This window comes from Pholcus phalangioides, unplaced genomic scaffold (genome assembly GCF_987345545.1).
Source record: "Pholcus phalangioides strain wild (caught in Gottingen) unplaced genomic scaffold, Ppha-v1.0 ptg000018l_1, whole genome shotgun sequence".
Classification (NCBI taxonomy): Eukaryota; Metazoa; Arthropoda; class Arachnida; order Araneae; family Pholcidae; genus Pholcus; species Pholcus phalangioides.
The window spans coordinates 2986663-3006202 of record NW_028301611.1 but is presented as its reverse complement, the minus strand read 5'-3'; the positions used below and the strand labels follow the sequence as shown (position 1 = coordinate 3006202).

Here is a 19540-nt window from a genome sequence, read left to right as displayed (position 1 = left end):
ATGCCATCCTTCACGGGACAAATTTAGACCCAAAAATTCTAAATTATTCTTAAATAGACAACATTTTTCTGGTTTTAATGTTAACCCCGCCCTTTGAAGACAAGAAAAAACAATTCTTAAATTTTGTAAATGTTGTTCAAAAGTTGAACTATAAACAACAATATCATCCAGATAAAACTCTGTACACCTCCCCACCAAATGACCAAGTACCATAGTCATCATGCGCTGAAAGGTGGCAGGCGCATTATTAAGGCCAAACGGCATGACCTTAAAACGGTACATGCCGGAGTCTGTGACAAAAGAAGTTTTGTCACGATCCTCAAACCTTACTGGCACCTGCCAATATCCTGACGCTAAGTCAAAAGTGGATATAAAGGCTGAGTTGCCAATTCTTTGTAGTATCTGATCAATCGATGGCAAGGGGTACCTATCTGGAGCGGTAATTTTATTAAGTTTTTTATAGTCAATAACAAATCGCCAATCTCCCGTTTTCTTTTTGATAAGAAAACAAGGTGAACTCCAACTGGTGGAAGCCGGTTCTATAATGTCATCTTCCAACATTTGTTTAACCTGTTCTTCAACCAATTGTTTTTTCCACCTAGGTAGGGGAAATGGAGATCTAAAAGTAGGGCCACCCTGTGTAACAATTTTATGTTCTATTAAATGTGTTCTACCTGGTTTATCCCGAAAAAGATTTTCAAATTCTGACAACAATTCAAACAATAATTTTTTCTGATTATCACAAAATTCAGAAGATTCAATTAGATTTGTAATTTTTTGTTTGTCAATTTCCCCCCTATATTGCTGAAGTCCTCCATTCAGTTCCTTGTGCTTGAAATCAATTATTAACTCCAATTTAGATAAAATATCTATTCCCAACAAGACCTCAGTAGGCGCTCCGGCGAGAACTATCAAATCCGTGTCAATAGTACTATTTCGTACTTCGACCCGAGTCATTAGAACTCCAACAGGTTGACAACACTCGCCCGAGGCCAACTGAAAATTACCTCCTATATAGGGTCTAATTTCATTTTTGTTTTTGCACACCCTCTGTGCCAATTCAAGGCTGATCACTGATTTATCAGCCCCAGTATCAATTATAGCTCTTACATAACTGTCATTAATTTTAACAATCGGAAATAAAAAATCAATTTGAGAGGTACTAGAAACCACAGGAACACCACCCCTCTTTATGTACCTGTAGGCCCGTTTCCCTGTCCACTGTTTTGTTGTAAAGGGCAATTTCGAACTACATGACCGGTTTGATTACAACCAAAACAAGTTAATTGAGAATATTTCGGTGTCTGGGTCTTTAGCATAGGAGGTCTAGTAAAACCCTGTACATTACGAGACTGAAAGGGCACTCTTGGTAAATTAGACCTCTGAAAAGGTACATTTCGATAATTTTGAGAACTTGAATTTTGAAAGGAGTTGTATTGATCCAACAACACAAATAATTTTTGCAACGTATCTGGTTGACGTATTTCCAAAAAGGTTCTTACCCGCGGTGGAAATTGTTTGATGATCAATTCAATTTTTTCAGATACCAGTATCGATGAATCGTAAGATTTAAATAATTCAAGTTTATACAAGACAAAGTCCAAATAGGAGCCACTCAAATAATTTTGAGAAAATAAGGCCTGAGCCAACTCAATCCGTGTATGATGCGGTGAAAATGTTTGTAGCATTAACTTCCTAAAATTTTCCCAAGGATCACCATAATCCATTTTTTGAAGTTCATCTTTACCTATATTGGCCCACCACAATTGAGCTCTACCCTCAAAGGCACTTACTGCAATTTCGATTTTATTCCGGATATTTTGTAGAGAAAAGAAAATATCACACTTGCTCAAAAATTCTCGAACATTATTATGTCCGGAAAATGTTAAACGATCATTACTCGGATAAGCTAGCCCAGTAAATGAATTGCCGGAATTTAATGGGATCGTGGGTGAAAACCCCGATCGAGTCCGATCGTCATTCTCGAAAATAAGATCATTATGATCGGATTCAACTTGTATACAAAAATCATCTCTACCTGAATATCCAGGCGTACTATTCAAATAACTAGAATTCATTGTTACAATTAAACATTAATTTATCAAAAATATTTGCGGAAAAAAAAAAAAATCCCGTAAAAAATATTAGAATCAAAACACAAGTGCAACAAAAAAATATTAAATTGGGTTCGATCATCGATCACAACATTTTTGAAAAGTTCAAATTTATCATACGATCATAATATTTGACTAGATATAATACCCACGACTAGATCGACTAACAAAACACAAGCGATGTTCGCGATCGCTCGTTTAAACACGAATTTGCAATGCGATCGCCCATTAAAACATGAATTTGCGAAATGATCACAAAAACTCAAACCCGAGATTAAAAATACGATCTCAATATTGCGATTCCAAAATTGTCATCCAAAATCAATGAACTGGTATCGGTCGAGCCCCCAGAATTTATGTAACGTTCTTAATCGTTACCTCCCGGTTCTTCAATATTTTTTCCCCCAGTAAACATTGAGTGGATGACAACAATGGAATAGACAAAGTTTAGATAGAACTATAACATTTATTCAATTATATTGTTAAACCATTAATCAGCGTAATCACTATTATCACAGGCCCTTTTATATGTTAAACTATTAATTAACGTTTTATCACAATTATCACAGTTAGTCTTTTCTCTCACTGTCACAATGAAACAAAAATATGAATCGATCTCACCGCCGTTGTCCAGGTTTTCACGTCTTATCACATCGTCCGGTAGATACTCCCAGGTGTCTGCCACACAGCCAAAGACTCGTCGTCACCAGCTTCAGACGACTTTGGTGTAAACACACGTTGAGATGAAAGCTCAGCCACTGCACATGGAACTGGAGATGAAAGTCCACGGGTGGCCGGTCTGGCCACTAACCGATCACTGGATCACGACGACATTGAAACCTTACGTGCGATGAGACGAGATAAGTGCCAAGGCACACTTCTACTATTGTAACTTCATCGTTACTTATGAGACGATCTGGCTCACACCATGACAGGGCGTGACGCCTTACTGATTAAGTCGGTCGTTAGTCGTAGGTGAGGAAGTAGGTAGGTAGTGCGAGAGAGTCAGCACATCTCTAGCTGGCTTTTATATAGTAGCATTCCCACAATGCCTTACTGAAGAACCAATCACAACATAGAAGGTGCGGTATTAGCTTGTATCTGATTTACATAACTTCATGAGAAAAGGAAAACCAATCACAACATTAGCTTGTATCTGATTTACATAACTTCATGAGAAAAGGAAATACTGTAAGCATTATAATATTAAATCTGGCATCCAAACATAACAAATTGGAGATCTGGCCAGGATCCACAACTTTTAGGCCTATTGCACATTGTAAAAACTCATGACATTATAAACCGTGAGATGGTCCTAGGAACCACCGACGGCATGGAGGTAAAATATATTACATATTTATATAACACTTTGCTGAACATTTATATTATATTGCACTAATATATTACACAATTAAAATAGAGTTTGACGATGACAACTCGACGTGGTCTCCACCGACGAACCACGGGAACCCCCAGAGGGAAAGAGAAGGTAACCAGACGAGCTATTGGGATCTCTGACATAGATGTAAAGCGGAATTTATATGGGACGTTGGTAGCCCGACCTCTGGCCCCGTTCTCGCCCGACGGCTAGGAGACCCCACCTCCGGACCGTCAGACTAAGCGAACTAACTGACCCGAACCGGATTGTCAGCGGAAGCCTCGGGTGGTTTCCGGTAACCAACGAACCCTGGGGCCTAAACAAGATTAATTGAACAACAGGATTGTAAGAGATCCCAGGTCGTCATGTTACAAAGTGTCACCGTTTCTGAAATGGGCATAGAGCCAGGTGTGACGCCCTTGATTTGTATGTTGGTATGTTCAATAGTGTGTGGAATGTGTTTGAGAATGTTTTTATGTATTATGTTTATTGATGCACCTGTGTCTATTAATGCTCTAAATGTATGTGTGTGTATCAGTACCTTGACTACTGGGAGCTGGTAAGACATGTTTCTGGGTTCAATTAAGGGGACGATAACAGTGGTGGCCATGGGTGACGTAGGGTCCCTTAATCCCTGCTCACCGGCCAGTTCTGGTTTCCCTGGTTGGGCATTCCTGACCTGAATGAGTTTGGCATTCCTGACCAACCGCCGCATGTGTTCGGTAGGGTTTTCAGGTACCCTGTACCTGTCCAGGAGGGCTGACTTGATGTCGGTGTAAGACCGAAGTCCCCTTTCCAATAGGTTTTCCCTTAAATAAGAGGCTGCAGCATCTGTCAGCTTCAATTTTACGACCAAGGCCTGGTCCATATCTGACCAATTATTATGATCACCCAAATTCTCAATATGGAAAAAAAATTGTGTGATGTCTCCCTCCCCATTAAAAGTTGGGATACCCCCCAAACAACTAGTGACACTCGCTCCTCGGGAGCCATCTGGTATCACAAAGGACACCTCAGGGTCCTGTTGTCCTCGCCTACGGGCCATTCTTTTGCTCAACAAAAATGTTACACACAAAAAGCACCCAAAAGAAAAACGAAAAAGATAAACAAACAGGCAATCAAGGAGAAAATGTTTTTCATAGGGAAACACTCATGAGGGTGGAGTTGTGGCAAAAGTCCATTGTTGTGAGGAGAAACAAGAGCGGTTCCCCAAAAATTCAAAATCATACATATGTGCATCAAAGTGAAAGTAAATGTATTGGTCCCCCAAAATGTGTGTATTTAAAAAATAAATATATATATATACATATACACCCTACTTGAATGACTCATTGTATCAATATGCGATATGTTGAGCTCAAAAGGGCAAACCAAAAAAAAATTTGAATTCTCAAAATTTATGAAATTTTACTTTTACTGCCAGTGAAGCTGGCACTGGTCACGGGCACCAGTTGTTATATAGTTTATTTAGATATTTAACTCTTAGTGCATTAATTTTACCGTTACCTAATTTAAATAGAGGAATGCCGTGATAAGAGAGGGAAAGGGGGTGAATAACCACCCAGGTTCTTTTATAGTTTCTGAGAAGATATTATTACCAAAAATAGAAAGGAAAAGCTATTGTTATGATTTAATTTCTATATTAGAACACTGCACCAATATGTTATGGTGTTCTCCCCAAAAGATATATTTTACCATAACAACTTTATTTATGAGACCTATGAACATTTTACTCCTTATATGAATGTCTTTTAACACCTAGGCCAGTGATTCGAATAGGGCATACAGAGCGTGGTTACCTTGACCACAAAATAACCCTTATCAACGGGGAGTGCTAGTGTTCCATCTTAATTAACATTTACCACATGAAAACAAGTAAAAAGAACCAAATCACTACAAGTCACACATACACATAGATAATAGTTAAGATAATTAAACTTTAATTACTTTTCTTCCCTAAAGATATTTTAACAATACAGCAGCATCATTTAAAATACTTCGAAATTGACATTGAGCAAATTCAAAAGTCTCTTATAGCAGAAAATAAATACTTTTCCAACATCAACATTTAACAAAACTTTACTTTAAACAACGAAACAAACAGAATAATCCCGAAAATGTGCATTGTCATAGCGATCATTAGAATTAAGACACATTAAAGAAATTCCTACTTAACTGAAAATACTACGGGGGTGGGAGTTTGATCTAACCTCAATGAAATCATGATATTAACAAAACTTTACAAAATTTCCGGATCACCGCCATGAACTCAATGAAATGGTGAATGAGAGAGAGAAACAAAGAGGAAATACCTCACATACTCACAAATTCCGAGTGACTCGATGTTCTGCCACCCAGGGATCGGTGTTCCTGCCACAGTTCTTGGATCTCAAATCAAGTTCTAGGGGCATCGGCAGAGTTGCCAGGTCTTTAAAAAATTTCCAGCCAAAATCCTCTTCAAAAGTAGCCAAAAAGTAGCCCAATATATTTGAACTTGTGCTGCCATCTATGAAGCAACAAGCGAGCTACAGTTTGACGATATTCTAGCCTGCAAAAGTGGCTTATAACTCTTTTCCTGTTATAATAACTAACTCCCCCCCCCACACACTTTTCACTTTTTCGTAAAAAAATATAGTTTTTTTAAAATTTTGCGATAGTCAGGGCTACACATTCTCTCTCCTGGAAAAACGGCCCAGAAATGGCCTGAAGTCTAGGCTGTCTTAAAAGCATCATGCCCCCCCCCCGGCCAAATTGATTCTGCTCAGCCCTCTATCCAGACTGCAAATGCCTACTTACCAATTCACATGCTTAATCTCGCAAATTTTAACCATATCTCCTTTTTTATCCCCCCCCCCCACGCTCTTCATTCAAGGCCTCCGTGACGTGCCCGGGTTGGCCCATGCGTCAAGATGACACTGCCTCAAATTGTGCATAGGTGCCTACGAAATTTGGTACAATGATTTTAAAAATTAGGTATGGGTCCCAGACCAGATTTTTCACGGTCTAATAAACAAAAAATTTAAGAACTCTTCTGGGTTCCTGGCAGGGCCGTTTTAAGAGCATCATGGGCCCGAGAGCCAAGTGATTTTTCTTACTCCCTACATGGGAAATCCCCGAGAAATACAACTACCTCTCGTTTTTCTGAGGCCCCCGGGCCATGCTCGGGTGGGCCTATGCGTTAAGACAGAACTGGTTCCCGGGCTTGAGCCCTGCCAGCTCCACGCTTGTAGAGGCTACGGTTTCTTTCACAGGCTTCTGTGGTCTAGATACTGTGTTTTCCATCCGTCGGACAGGAGCAACACCTTCTATAGCAGAAGGCCTCCGCGCGAAGCTCGTGACGTCACTGAAGTCTCCCTTATAGTGTTGGATATATTATAACCGATTGGCCGCGGTATCATGAAGGTTGAAAACCACTGATCTAGAGCCTAGGACAGTTCCCATCAATCATTGGGTGGCAAAGGCATTATGGTTGAAAGTTCTGGCTTTCCATAGTTGGGTGAGATGCCCCCATCCACCCCTTCTGCCTTGTCAGGAAGAAAATACAGCATGAGGTGGGGACTAAAGTGAAAAAAAGAAAAACTTCTTTGCTCGCAAGCAAAGAAAAATAAAGAAAAATAGGGAGAAATTCGCCATGAACACAATTTTGGAAAAACCGCCCAAAAAACCGCCACCCGCCAAAGCCAAAAATTTCCCGCCGAACCGTTTTCAAACCAGCCCAATTTGGCGGGAAAACCGCCAATCTGGCAACTCTAGGCATCGGGAAACAGGCGGCCTATCCAAGATAGGACAAAACTCACCGGATCCTTCTCCGCTCGCATAACAGGCTCTGCTCTGGACATGGTGACAGGCTTCAGGATTGCCTCGGCAACAAAATGGAGAAACTATTGCGGTAGCGAAAGCAACATCTCGCGAGAACGATTTCACATTACTAACATCGAATTTACCGCGTTTTTCTCGACTAGAGAAAACACGGAAGACTGACTACGACTGACCACAGAACTGACTAAAGAGATGACCAACCCACCGACGTTTCGAGGGTATAAATAAAATGAAAAGTGGGCGTGGCTTCGAAAATGCGCACACTTTGATTCGTGGCGTAAATTTTTACGACATCAATTTTGACCAATTAAGGTGAAAGGGCAAGTCTAAAATCCGGACAAAATAACGCCCTGAACGAAACTTTCTTCCTACGGGGCGACTCTTCTGATCCCAAGGACAATGCACTAAATGTTATACAAAAAGGAAAACGCTTAATTACGTACACACATCATTAAAAAAATACAAATCAAATTGTACCATTAGATGGGAAATTAATTCCGCGTTCCAATGATAGGTCACATGACATACATCGACACATAATTAATGATACAGGAAGAATTTCGTCATATGACAAAGAAAATTAAAAAAATTAATTAACACATGATTTTAAATTCAAGATGACACATAGAATACACTTTCTTGAATTATCTAAATATTTTCCGATCAGAATTATTATTCAAATTCAACAATAACAAATATCAACGGCACGTGTGTAAGTTTCCATTTAAAAAAAAAGAAATTATTAATGAATTACTTAATTAACGACTCCACAAAATAGATCAGCATGTACGTCTCATCCTTCAGAAAAATTCTGATGACGTTGCAAAAAGTTTCAAACACGAAAAGCGGTAATTTTGTGTGTTTCCATCAGCAAAAATAAACAAACAAACAGAAAAATATTCTCTCCACATCACCTTCGAGATCGGAAACGAAAGTTCGAAAAATGGCCATCTCCTGCTTCACTATCATGGAACAAATTTAAATTTTTACAAACTCTTAATTTTTCCAACAAAGATGCCTCAAAATCGGTTTACTGTTGACATCAAGGAGCAAAATTTCCAGGGGATTAATTTAGAAAAATCGGTCAAGTCTACGATATCGGGATCGTGTGGAAAATCAAAAATTTCGAAAACACATACCGTGTGTAAAAAAAATATGTGTGTAACCTACTCGTTTTCCCAACTGACAACAAACTAATTTTCTTACTACACAAAACACATATCTACTATTTGACACATAAATATGATATGAATAACTCTCGATTACAAAAACACTATGTCATATGTCAAAAGAGGGGGAAAAGTGTGGCATGACTTTTCCACCTTGACACTATCTCAACAAATCACAGGATACAGTGAATCAAGCAAGACAACATTTCAAAAATTAAGAATTTAATTCTAAAAAAATGAACCGTTGGTTCTAGGGGCCCCTTTTGGAACGAATAATATGAATATTACAGAGATATTAATAATATGAACATTACAGAGATATTAATAGCTGTACATGGACATTACCGTCAGATGACGGAAACAGCAAAAAGTGGAAGGGGGGGGGGGGTATCCGAAAGATAGGTAAATTTTGAGTACTTTACCGAGCTGTCCCACGGAGGATGAAGACCTCAGCTCATTCTCCGGTGGAATGTGAATTGTCTCAGGAAGACGGAAGGCAGATGTCACTCACTGGAATGGTACGGACGGATCCCTGGCGGTGGCTGAGATGACAGGTCGCTCATAGATGAAGCGCCGAATTTTCCGTCTTCACTGGTGACATCTAGATACTAGAGCTCGGCACGGGTTGTTGATCCATACTGATGTCCCGGTGGTTGGCTGATACCGTTCGTCGGGATGTGTCGCTCTTTTCAGTCGTTTATTGGTAATGTCTGGAACTGGAGCTCGGCACCTTGGCAGGTAGTAAGGCCACGGCCCTGCCGCTGACCCATGACGATACCGGCTTTCACAACTTCCTCCCGGATGGTTGAGGGAGGGGAGCTTTTTTTTTCAGTCGTGGGCAGGAGGATTGTTCGAACTTAAGGGGGAGTAGGTGGCGAGGGGGCCACGCAGCTTCAGGAGAGCACGTCCTACCTAAACATCTCTTAGTCCCCAAAAAAAAAACGGAAGCCTCGTCTTCGTCAACTCTTCTCTCGACCTTCAACTTTCCGGCCTTCCGATTGGAGGCGGAGGGGTCACCAGATAGCCACGTCATGTCCTCTCGATGAAAGCGCGCGAAAATGGTGACTCACCCCTGGGGGGGGGGAGAAGAGGAGGAGGCTCTAGGGAAGGGAGGGCAAGCAAGTTTCATGTCGAAACACGATCATGATAGAAATCTGGAATTTTGATTTCTTGGTTTTATTTGCCGCTCATGAGCATGGGGAACAGAGAAAATGTCCACAAATGAGGGATTTAATAATTTTGAAATATATAAAAAAATAATACAATTTTCAGCCTCGCTGAAACATATAATAATTAATAAGTGTAATTAGTGACTGTGTAGTGTTTGTTTTTACGTGTGGGCCACATATGAACAGGGAGTATTTACGTGTGTGTGTGTATGAAGAATGATATTCACAAAAAATAATAATACTACCCCTTCCATTTTTCCCATTCTCCATAACAATTTACTTAAAATCCCATCGATATCCTGATCAAGTTTAACGGAAACAAGGACACTTCCTTGAGGAACTCCACTTTCGACACCTGCCCGTTCAAAAAATTCCCCGTTCACCATAATCCGTTGTTACTTATCTCTCAACCACGATTCTATCAATTCAACAAGTTGCCTCTAACCGTGTTTTCTTCTAAACGTTCAAGAGTTTACCATGTTGGGCCCGATCTAATGCCTTCTGGAAATCATGATAAACAACATCTACATTTTTGCCATTTCCCAAAGCCTCAGTCACGTGATCATACAAGCAGAGGAGTTACGCGTGACTTCCCCTTTCTGAACCCATGCTGGGTTTTCGACAATATGTTATTCTCGTCTATCCACTTCACCACAATTGCCTTTTGATAATAATTTTAAAAATTTCGAGAAATTTTGAAGAGTAAAAATTAATTACGCTTATTTCACTCTCCATCGATGAATGGTACGCAAATGTCAAAAGGTAGACCTAAGACGAAAGAGTACAACTCGAAGATTTTAGATTTTAAAAGGTCCTCGATGTAGATGACTAAGAGCTTCTCCCTTTTAGCCCCCCTCCGTGACGCAATGTCCCTCTACTTACGCTCTAACCCGCGCAAAAACTGATCCGGTTTTAGGGTGTGACCAGCACCGCGCGGGAGATTTCAATGCTCGATTTTACGTAGATACATCCCAGAACCGGTTTTTTGTACAAGCTCGGAATCACGGAGTGTTATTATGCATTAATTTTTACTAGGCCGGATAGTACGGAGACCTGTTAGTCACGAGCCACATAGTCGAAAGTCTACTTACTGTATTTACAAGTAGTATTTGGTAATTTCGCTGCAATTCACAACATTTTCTGGCGAGTATTGGCGACGCTCCGTATCTATGGCCCCAATTCCCGTATTTTTCAAATATGGTCACAATAATGAAATTGACACAGATTCGTACGCAATAGTTGATTCCATTTGATTATATTTTTCGTTGATTAGGTTTTAAGGTGAACCTTCGAACAATTTTCGTTGCCGTTCATGGAGGAAAGAATTACAGGAGGTGACATCAGGAACGAAAATTGAAGCCGTTGTGGCAACCCTATGGGCTGACGAGTAAGCCCAAACAAACCGCTCTTTTCCCCATACTTAACATGTGTTTTGCCGGATCGAATTCTTCATAAATATTAATAACTAAATTAATTTAAGCATCATGACCATTTAATGCGTCTTCAGGTAATCTACATGATCCGATAAATGGGAAAGATAAAACTTTATCCTTGTATAAGGGGTTGTTATATTTTTTATTTATTTTTGAAAAAGGGGAAGATCACTTTTCACTCTCGACTCGTCATAAGTTTTTAGTTCAGTGCTTCAATTTATTTTAAAAATTTCATGCCTCGCATTATTAAGTCTATGGGAATATGATTAATTAAAATAATATGAAGCTGCAATAAAATGCAATTTCATAATTTTTTCTTTTAACTGTTTATCTTGCCTTTTTGTTTCGTTCATCATTATCATAGATCCGGGACATTTCGAAAGTGTTTCAGGCCCGTGGGCGCTCGTCTTAAGCTTTACATGAGGAATTTTCATTTCTGAATCAGTTCTGAGGTGCTCGTGCACCTTCTGACGGGGCCGTAGCTAGGATTTTTGCCACCTGGGGCAAACATGAATCAACCGTCTGGGGCAAACAGCATTTTGCCGCCCCGTGCCTCAAAGTACTGGAAATGCTCGAACGTCATCTGCCACTGTGTATTTATGGTTTTGCTGCCTGTAGGCTGTACAAATTCCGCCACCCTTCTTCCGTTCCACTCTCATATTCTTGAATACGTATTACTGGAAATATATGCCGCCCATCCGAACTTTCCGCTATGTAGATGTATTGAGAAAAAAATATTAAAAAATAAAAAACTTTTTTTACGAGTCGCGATAAGTCATCTCTCTCTGGCCTATAGTATTTAGGAAAATAATCACTTGGGCTGGTTTTTTTTTCTCTTCATTTTGTACCAATTACTTTGCTTTTAAAGTGGTATGTGTACGAAAATTTGACAAAAAAGTTTCGAATTGAGTTTGAAATCTGAAATTGTGTCTGTGTTCGAGTTTTTGCCTGGAATGGAGAAATATTTCTACAATGTTTTAATATAAACAGCTGAAAGGCATTATATATGCTAATGTTTTGCATATATAATGTTTTTCGCAAAAGTCAGATTTTTTCAAACCCCGCTTGTTCAAGTGTCTTTAAACATTGTATTTCTCTCAGCACAGAGGTGTTACATACTTTGGCATAATGTTTTTAAAATTAAAATGCCGAGAAGGAATTTTGTGGCACAAGATATGCGTAAATTTTGGTTATTTTTGCAAAAGGTTCCATGTCGTTGAAGTTAATATTCGAAAACAAATAACAACTAAAATTGTAAAAGCTCTCGTTCATTTGTATAAATATATCCACAGAATTTGAGGGCAAAAAATCGAGCTCCTAAAGTGAATAGTAAATTTTTAAATGATTTTTAAAAACGGGGATGTTTCTCATAAGAAAGCATGGGAAGCCACGGTTTGTTTGGGCTTACTTGGTCCCTCTAATAGAGCGATCACTGGCTTCATCTGGCAACCCAGATTCCCCGTGCTTTCTCAACGGAAGCGCTGGTCGTGTCACCTCCTGTTATTCTTTCCTCCATGGTTGCCGTTAGAAACGAGTTTGACTGTACGTATAATTCAAATGAATTTTAGCAGCGAAATTTTGGGGGAAAAAAAAATCAAAAAGTACGTTTATGTGACTTTCAACTTTGCTCTACTAAAGAAATATGATCATATACATCATAAACTCTTACCAAAATGAATTCAAAGCTTATTGGGATGATCTCGTGGTACATTCGTTGCTTTGAAAAAAAGAATAAAACTTGTTAATAACGGTATGCAATACGTACTAATAGAACATTAAATATGCACATTAATTAAGAAATAACAACGTACGTAGTATGAATATAAGGCCCTCTCCCCCCCCCCCCGGGTTCGATTCCCGGTAACAACTATACAGTGTGTTCTGTTAATGAACCGACAAACTCAGAGGGTTGTTAGTAGGCATCAAGAAGAACAAAAATAGCAACGGGACATGGTGTCGCAAATCACGTTGAGAAGGTGAAAATCGCGAAAAACGCACGCAGACGCTCCGAGTGCAAAGGAGACGAGAGGTGGATGTCGGTTGATCGCTCAATGCGTTCGCGGGTGCGCTCACCATATCTGACGTAAGCAGCGTCACAAAACGCATGGGGTAGGATCATGCGCTGCGGACGACGTAAATTAGCACCATTGTAAGCACATGTAGCAGTTAGTTGTCTGTTTCAATGAGTATCGTGATGGCTGACTGCACGAACGAGAAATACGCTGATATGCATTTGATTTACGGTCCAGCAGATGGCAATGGGCGCTTAGCACAGCAAAGCCCGTGGACACACTGGAGGATCTCATAGCGCAGATTATCGTCGCTGCGGCAGACATCAAAAGCATGCCTGGTATCTTCGAGCTCGTCCGGGAATAGTTTTTACGTCATTGTAGACTGTGCAATAACGTCAGCGGCTGCCACTTCCAACAACTCTTTTATTCGTTAATCAAATTAATATTTTTGTAGTTGTTATTGTTTATTCCAGCGTGACGTCGAAACCTGCATGCCTTTTTCGCGATTTTCACCTTCTCAACGTGGTTTGCGACACCATGTTCCATTGCAACTTTTGTTCCTCTTGGTGTCTACTAACGGCCCTCTGAGTTTGTCGATCCATTAACAGAACACCCGGTATTACTAAATTTTCTTTCTGAGAAAGTTCGTCTCTTCATTAATATTTTCTACTCCATTACGTTACTGTCTGCGGGTATCATGTTTTCATAATTCCTACCCCTCCCCGTGTTTGTCCCACATGCAATCAATTTTCTCTGCTTCTCTGAAGGTGTGTGTGTGATGTCACTCTCCTTTATTCATATACAAGGGTTTAGACCATAGTTTACCAACCTTTTTTTTTTTGTTCCATAGCCCCTTCTTCAAAAAGTTTTTTTCTCCCAGCGCAATCGAATCCATAGAATCCCATGCCATACCCGTAGCTTCTTTCCGCCCCCCCCGAACACTTCATCGCCCCCAGGTGGCGTTAACGCCCACGTTAAGAATCACTGGTTTAGACCATACAAAGTCAACTCATCACCCGTTGCCCAAATGTGGCCTCGGAGTCATCTAATGTGGCCCACTAACACTATGGGGCCGTTCAAGTATTACGTCATCATCGCTGGGGTGGTTGGGGGGGGGGAACGGGTTTCCGATTTGCTGACTTTTGATGACAAGGGGGGGAGAGGGGGTTCGGATAATGCTTACGTCATCAACCACCCTTTATGAAAATATAAAATATTTTTAATGGCATCTTACTCGGCGCGCCAAAAATGAGAAAAACCTTGCGGTAGTTTGTGGGCACTTGAATTAACATCCCCCTATTGATAAGTGCCCTACACAGAGCCACTTTAGTGATCTCTAAATTTTTTGCGGATCCAAGTGATCTGGAAATGTGTCCGGGCCGCTTAAGTGCTCTGGAACTGTGCCATGCATCACTTAAATAATCTGAGAATGTGCCGCGGGTAATTTGAGTGATGTAGAACCGCACTGGAGGGAGCCACTTAAGTGCTCTAAAACTACGTCACATGTCACTCAAGGGATCTCTAAATGTGTCACGGATCGCTTAAGTGTGCTGGAACCGTGTCCCAGGTCACTTAAGTGATCTGAAAATGTGCCACGGGCCGCTTAAATGTTTTGGAATTCTACCACGGGACACTTAAGCGATCCGTAAATGTGCCGCTTCGATTTCATTTTTATAAAATTAGGTTTGAAGAGGGCAGGTCAAATCAGGTAACCCCCAGGGCCATATTTGGTCCTCGGGCCAAGGACCGTTATGTGATTTATCATTATATGGCTTATATAGAGGATGGATCGCAATGAATTTATTGAAGATACATTTTGAGTTCATTGCCTTCAAATAACATTGAAATTAACAAAAATTGATTATAATAACATTTAAAGGTATTTTCTTACGGAATTTCAATTTAATAAGTCTGTTCAGACTTAAAAAGTCTGAACTTGTGAGGTATAAAAATATTTGTGGCAACACTACTTTAAAGATCATTCTGGCACAGGAGGAATTCGTTCCGAGAAATTTCGCGTTCGGTTCTCAAACGATATCCATCAGTCATGATCATCCTCGTACTCAAGTGATATATGACAGTGATGGTGAGAGTCACTCTCCATCTAGAGAGGAGACAAAAAAACCTGATTCAAAGGTCCAGACTATAGAAGGGCGGGATCCAGTACTTCTGGAAGTGAAATTCAGTGAGAAGATCGGAGATACACATAGGTTTAGATTAACTGGCTGATGCAAAGATGAATTGCGAGGGAACGATGGTTCAATTCCCCGCAGGGGCAGTTAAAATTTGTCTCATTTATCTTCGCATTAAACCAGTTGTTTAAACCAAGTTTTTTCAACCTTTGAAGAGAATGGGGAGCACTTCATTGATTTAAAAACGTGTAGCGAGCTACTCAACCAAGTGATCTGGAACAGCACCGCCTGGTATTCGAGTAATTTGAGGGGGCACTGGCCACTTGTGTGCTCTCGAACTGTGCTGCGGTTCACTAAAGAGGTCTGAAAATATATGCTGAGGGTCTCTAAAAATATGCTGGGGGTTACTGAAGTGGTCCGTTGATATGCTAAGCCTGATTCCTGATTCCTGCCTTTTTTTCCTGGCACTTCAGGTCTAGCACTACATCCAGAATATGTAGCCGTGTGAGGGCACCACATGAAAGACACTTCAATTTAGATTTATCACCTTTATGAGTACAATTCCGAGTCTCATGAGACCCCGAACAAAATGCACACGCAGTGAGGTCCCTGAAAAAATAACTATGCTTGTATTCCTGAGGTTAAACACATTAAAAACATGAAAATTTATTGATATAATATTGACAAACCAGTTGTGAGTGCTCGTCGCACGTTACTCAAGTGATGTTTAAATATGTTTCGGGTCACCTGAGTCATCTTTGACTACAGCGATCCATTCGAGTGATCTGGTACTATAAACAAATTACCTATATACGTGCCGCTTACTTCATGTTTACAGAGTTAGTTTTGCAGTCACATCAGATCACTCCGAGGATGATTTTATGTTACTCGTATACATGGCAACATTTTTATTAAATCCAGACCAGACCAGAATTGAACTTTGAGCCTATTCCCAGCCCGCGAGGGCCAACTGCCGGCATAAAAACTGGCCAAGAAAGCCTGTGAAGAAGAAAATGTGTACATGTTTGTAGATAGATATGTGTTTGCATGAATGTGTAGTGTATGTAAAAAGAACTGGTTAAAAGTCATGATCTGGCTATAAGCAGGCTAATGTCATCACAGTTCACAGAAGCACGTCACACAATCTGCCGCTAGCAACATCTATTCCAAGTGGAATGGGGGGAAAAAACATCACATGGGAGTCGTGACGCAAAAAAACCCCAGCAATAACATCAAAAATGCAATACAGGTAACAAAGTTCTGTTTCAACTCAGTGCATCAGAAATTAATGGGGATTTACTATTGACAAATTTTATGTAAGCAAAACAATCCAAAGTTCAAAAAGAGTCTTCTCGCTCTTTTTTTTTTTACACCTTTTTCAACATCACTCACTCACTCACTCACTCACTCACTCACTCACTCTCTCCCTCTCCCTCTCTCTCTCTAATTGATCATTGTTTAATTTCTTAATGTATGTGAATATGTGAGGTATGTCCAAGTCTTGTCTAATGTTTATTCCACGAAGAAACCAAGGGGCTCCAACAAATCTTCTGAGTATTTTGTTCTGCGTGGTCTGTAGTTTTTTGATATTCGCTTTACAAGCATGCGCCCAAGCTGGCGAAGCATAGAGTAGAGAAGGTCTTATTATGGATTTAAAAAGAATAATTTTGTTCTTTAATGAAAGTTTTGCCTGTAGAAATGTGATACGATTGAACATACCCATAATTCTATTAGATTTGTTTATTACATGATCAATGTGTGAAGAGAAAGATAGATTTTTGTTGAGGATACAGCCCAAGAATTTTATTTGTCTAACAGGGCTTAATGATTGTGTGCCAATTTGAAGTCGTCTGTCCGGCATTTTACGACGTCTAGTGAACCATAAAAATTTGCATTTGTCACTATTCAGTTGGATGGCAGATTGATCACACCAATATTCTATTTCATCCATGGTTTCTTGTAAATTGTTGAAGGCCTGATTTGTATCCCTGCTACTGCACAAAACTGCACAGTCGTCTGCAAATAATGATATTATGCCATTTTGGGGACAAGGTATGACATTACTCCAGTTGCTCAGTAAACTTATTGGTCTGAAGTTTTGTGCCAGAAGTGGGTCAGTTCTAGTTTTGTGAATTGTTTTTATGACCGAATGCTTCCAAGGTTTTGGAAAATAATTTAATGATAAGGCACCGTTAAAAATATCTGTTATGTGAGTGATGATATTTTCTGGCAGATACTTTAAGACCTTATTGCTAATTTCATCACCACCTGATGCTTTTTTGACATCCAAGGAGTTGATGATAGAACTAATTTCTTCATAAGTTGTGAGGTCCATGTGACTATTTGAGTTATTTACGTGATAGTGAATGAATTGTGCGACTTTCCTGCGAAGTCGTAATTTTGTGGTGTTTGGCTGGTTCCTATTAGGTGAAAATTGGCCTTCGTAGGTTGTTGCGAATGCTTCAGCAATTTCCTGATCTGTGCAAACAATTGTGTTATCTGTCTTTTTAATTTTGTTAATTCGTGTAGTTTTGGGCTTACAAATTCTCCAAGCTTTCCGTAAATTGCCGTTTTCTGCGATAGCATTTCCTACAAAATCAGAAAAACGGTCATTAATATGGGACGCAACTTCTTTTTTGATCTTCTTTTGGAGTCTGTTTAGAATGATTTTGTCTAAGGCACCTCTGTCACTTTTCCCTAACTCTATTTTTATGTCTAATTTTGTCTAAAATTTCTTTAGGCAAGCCAAATTGATTTTCAGGGTTTGCTTTTTGAGTAGAAGATGCTTTAATTGTGTCCCTAATGAGATGAGTCAAATGATCAACAGCTTGATCAATGTCGTTACTGTTTGGATTGTCAACAGTGTTTAGTGTTGTTGAAGAAAGCCTGAAATTATAAGCGTTCCAGTCAATGTGATTTACCAAAAGTCTCTTCCTGGGTATTAAAAAGTCAACGTTGAAGAACAGGGAGAGAATACAAAATGAGTAAGTATACAGAAGAAGAGAATACAAAATTGCATTAGTATACATTTGTATATCATACAAAAAAATTTTTGCGAGACCAAAATCAATGACATCAGGCGTTCCTCTGTTTTGGCGAGGGAAATGAGTTGGCTGAGGGGAAGAGATTAGTTGAAGAAAATTGTCAATACATAATTTCCTAAGAATTTTACCATTTCTATTTGTTGACTTCGAGGAAAAAAGAGATGACTTGCAGTTCCAGTCACCTGCTACTAGGAAAGGTGAGCTGATGTTGAATATTTATTTTAACAAATTTAAGTCCAAGCTGTTATTAGGTGGTTTATAAATTACACAAAAGTCCATTGATACTCTGTTTATATGAATAGAGACCGCCACAGCTTCAACATCAGTAGAATCAGAAAGAATAATTTGTTGATAGGGAATACAATTTTTAATAAATATACAGACTCCGGCCCCCGGTTATGTAGTCGATCCCGTCGGACTCATTGATAACCACCTATGTTGAAAACCGTGCTGGGAAGGAACCAAGTTTCATTGATAAGTGCAATATCTACTTGATAATCAAAAAGCATTTGAGTGAATAAGTGTTTAGAGCCTCTAAGGCTATTAGCATTCCAGGCCATTACAATGAGTGACCTGGGAAGAGCATCAATTATTTGAGCTATTGTTAGACGATATTAGAATAACAATCAAAACTGACAGTATTTGTTGAATCTTGTTTTTGTCAATGTTAGCCCCTTCCTTGATTAAATTTTCGGTGTCCGTGCAATTTTTAGACATGTTATCAGAGTTGGAATGATCACCATGTGTTTTTTTAGCCAGTGAGATAGCATTTTGATTAGAAAAGTCCACTTCCTCATTTGAGGTATGATAGCTATCATCATTGACCATGTCGATGTCACTCATGTCCAGCTCTTCTGTGTATATAATTAGCTGGTTCATCACATTTTTGTACAAATTTTGATGCAATTCTCGGTAAATATCATCAATTGATTTAATCACTTTACCTCGTCCTAAGGGATGTTGCCCTTTCCTAACAGTATTATGCAAAAATTCTTGTTTTTTCCTTAGTTCTGAAATTTCAGATTCCATGTTTCTGTCATGTGTTTTATCAGAATTAGGTGTAATGTTTGTGTTGTTAGTAGATCTTATGAATAATGAGCTGTGTCCTATGTTAAAGTTGTCTTCATCTTGACAACGGAGAGTTGGAAATTCTTCCATCGAAGGGCCCCTAAGTGATACAGGCAGTTTAGATTAAAAAATCCTGCCTTTTTTTCCTGGCACTTCAGGTCTAGCACTACATCCAGAATATGTAGCCGTGTGAGGGCACCAC

The 19540-nt window shown here is 39.6% G+C and overlaps 1 protein-coding gene across 1 annotated transcript in view; it reads right to left on the bottom strand.

Annotated features, from left to right (window-relative positions):
- The window catches only part of LOC149071526 (uncharacterized), a 47043-nt gene that overhangs the window by 16093 nt on the left and 11410 nt on the right, over positions 1–19540 (bottom strand). The window contains exon 4 of the mRNA XM_089247944.1: positions 12752–12799. Coding sequence (XP_089104070.1) covers positions 12752–12799 — 48 coding nt within the window. The remainder of the gene's footprint in view (positions 1–12751; positions 12800–19540) is intronic.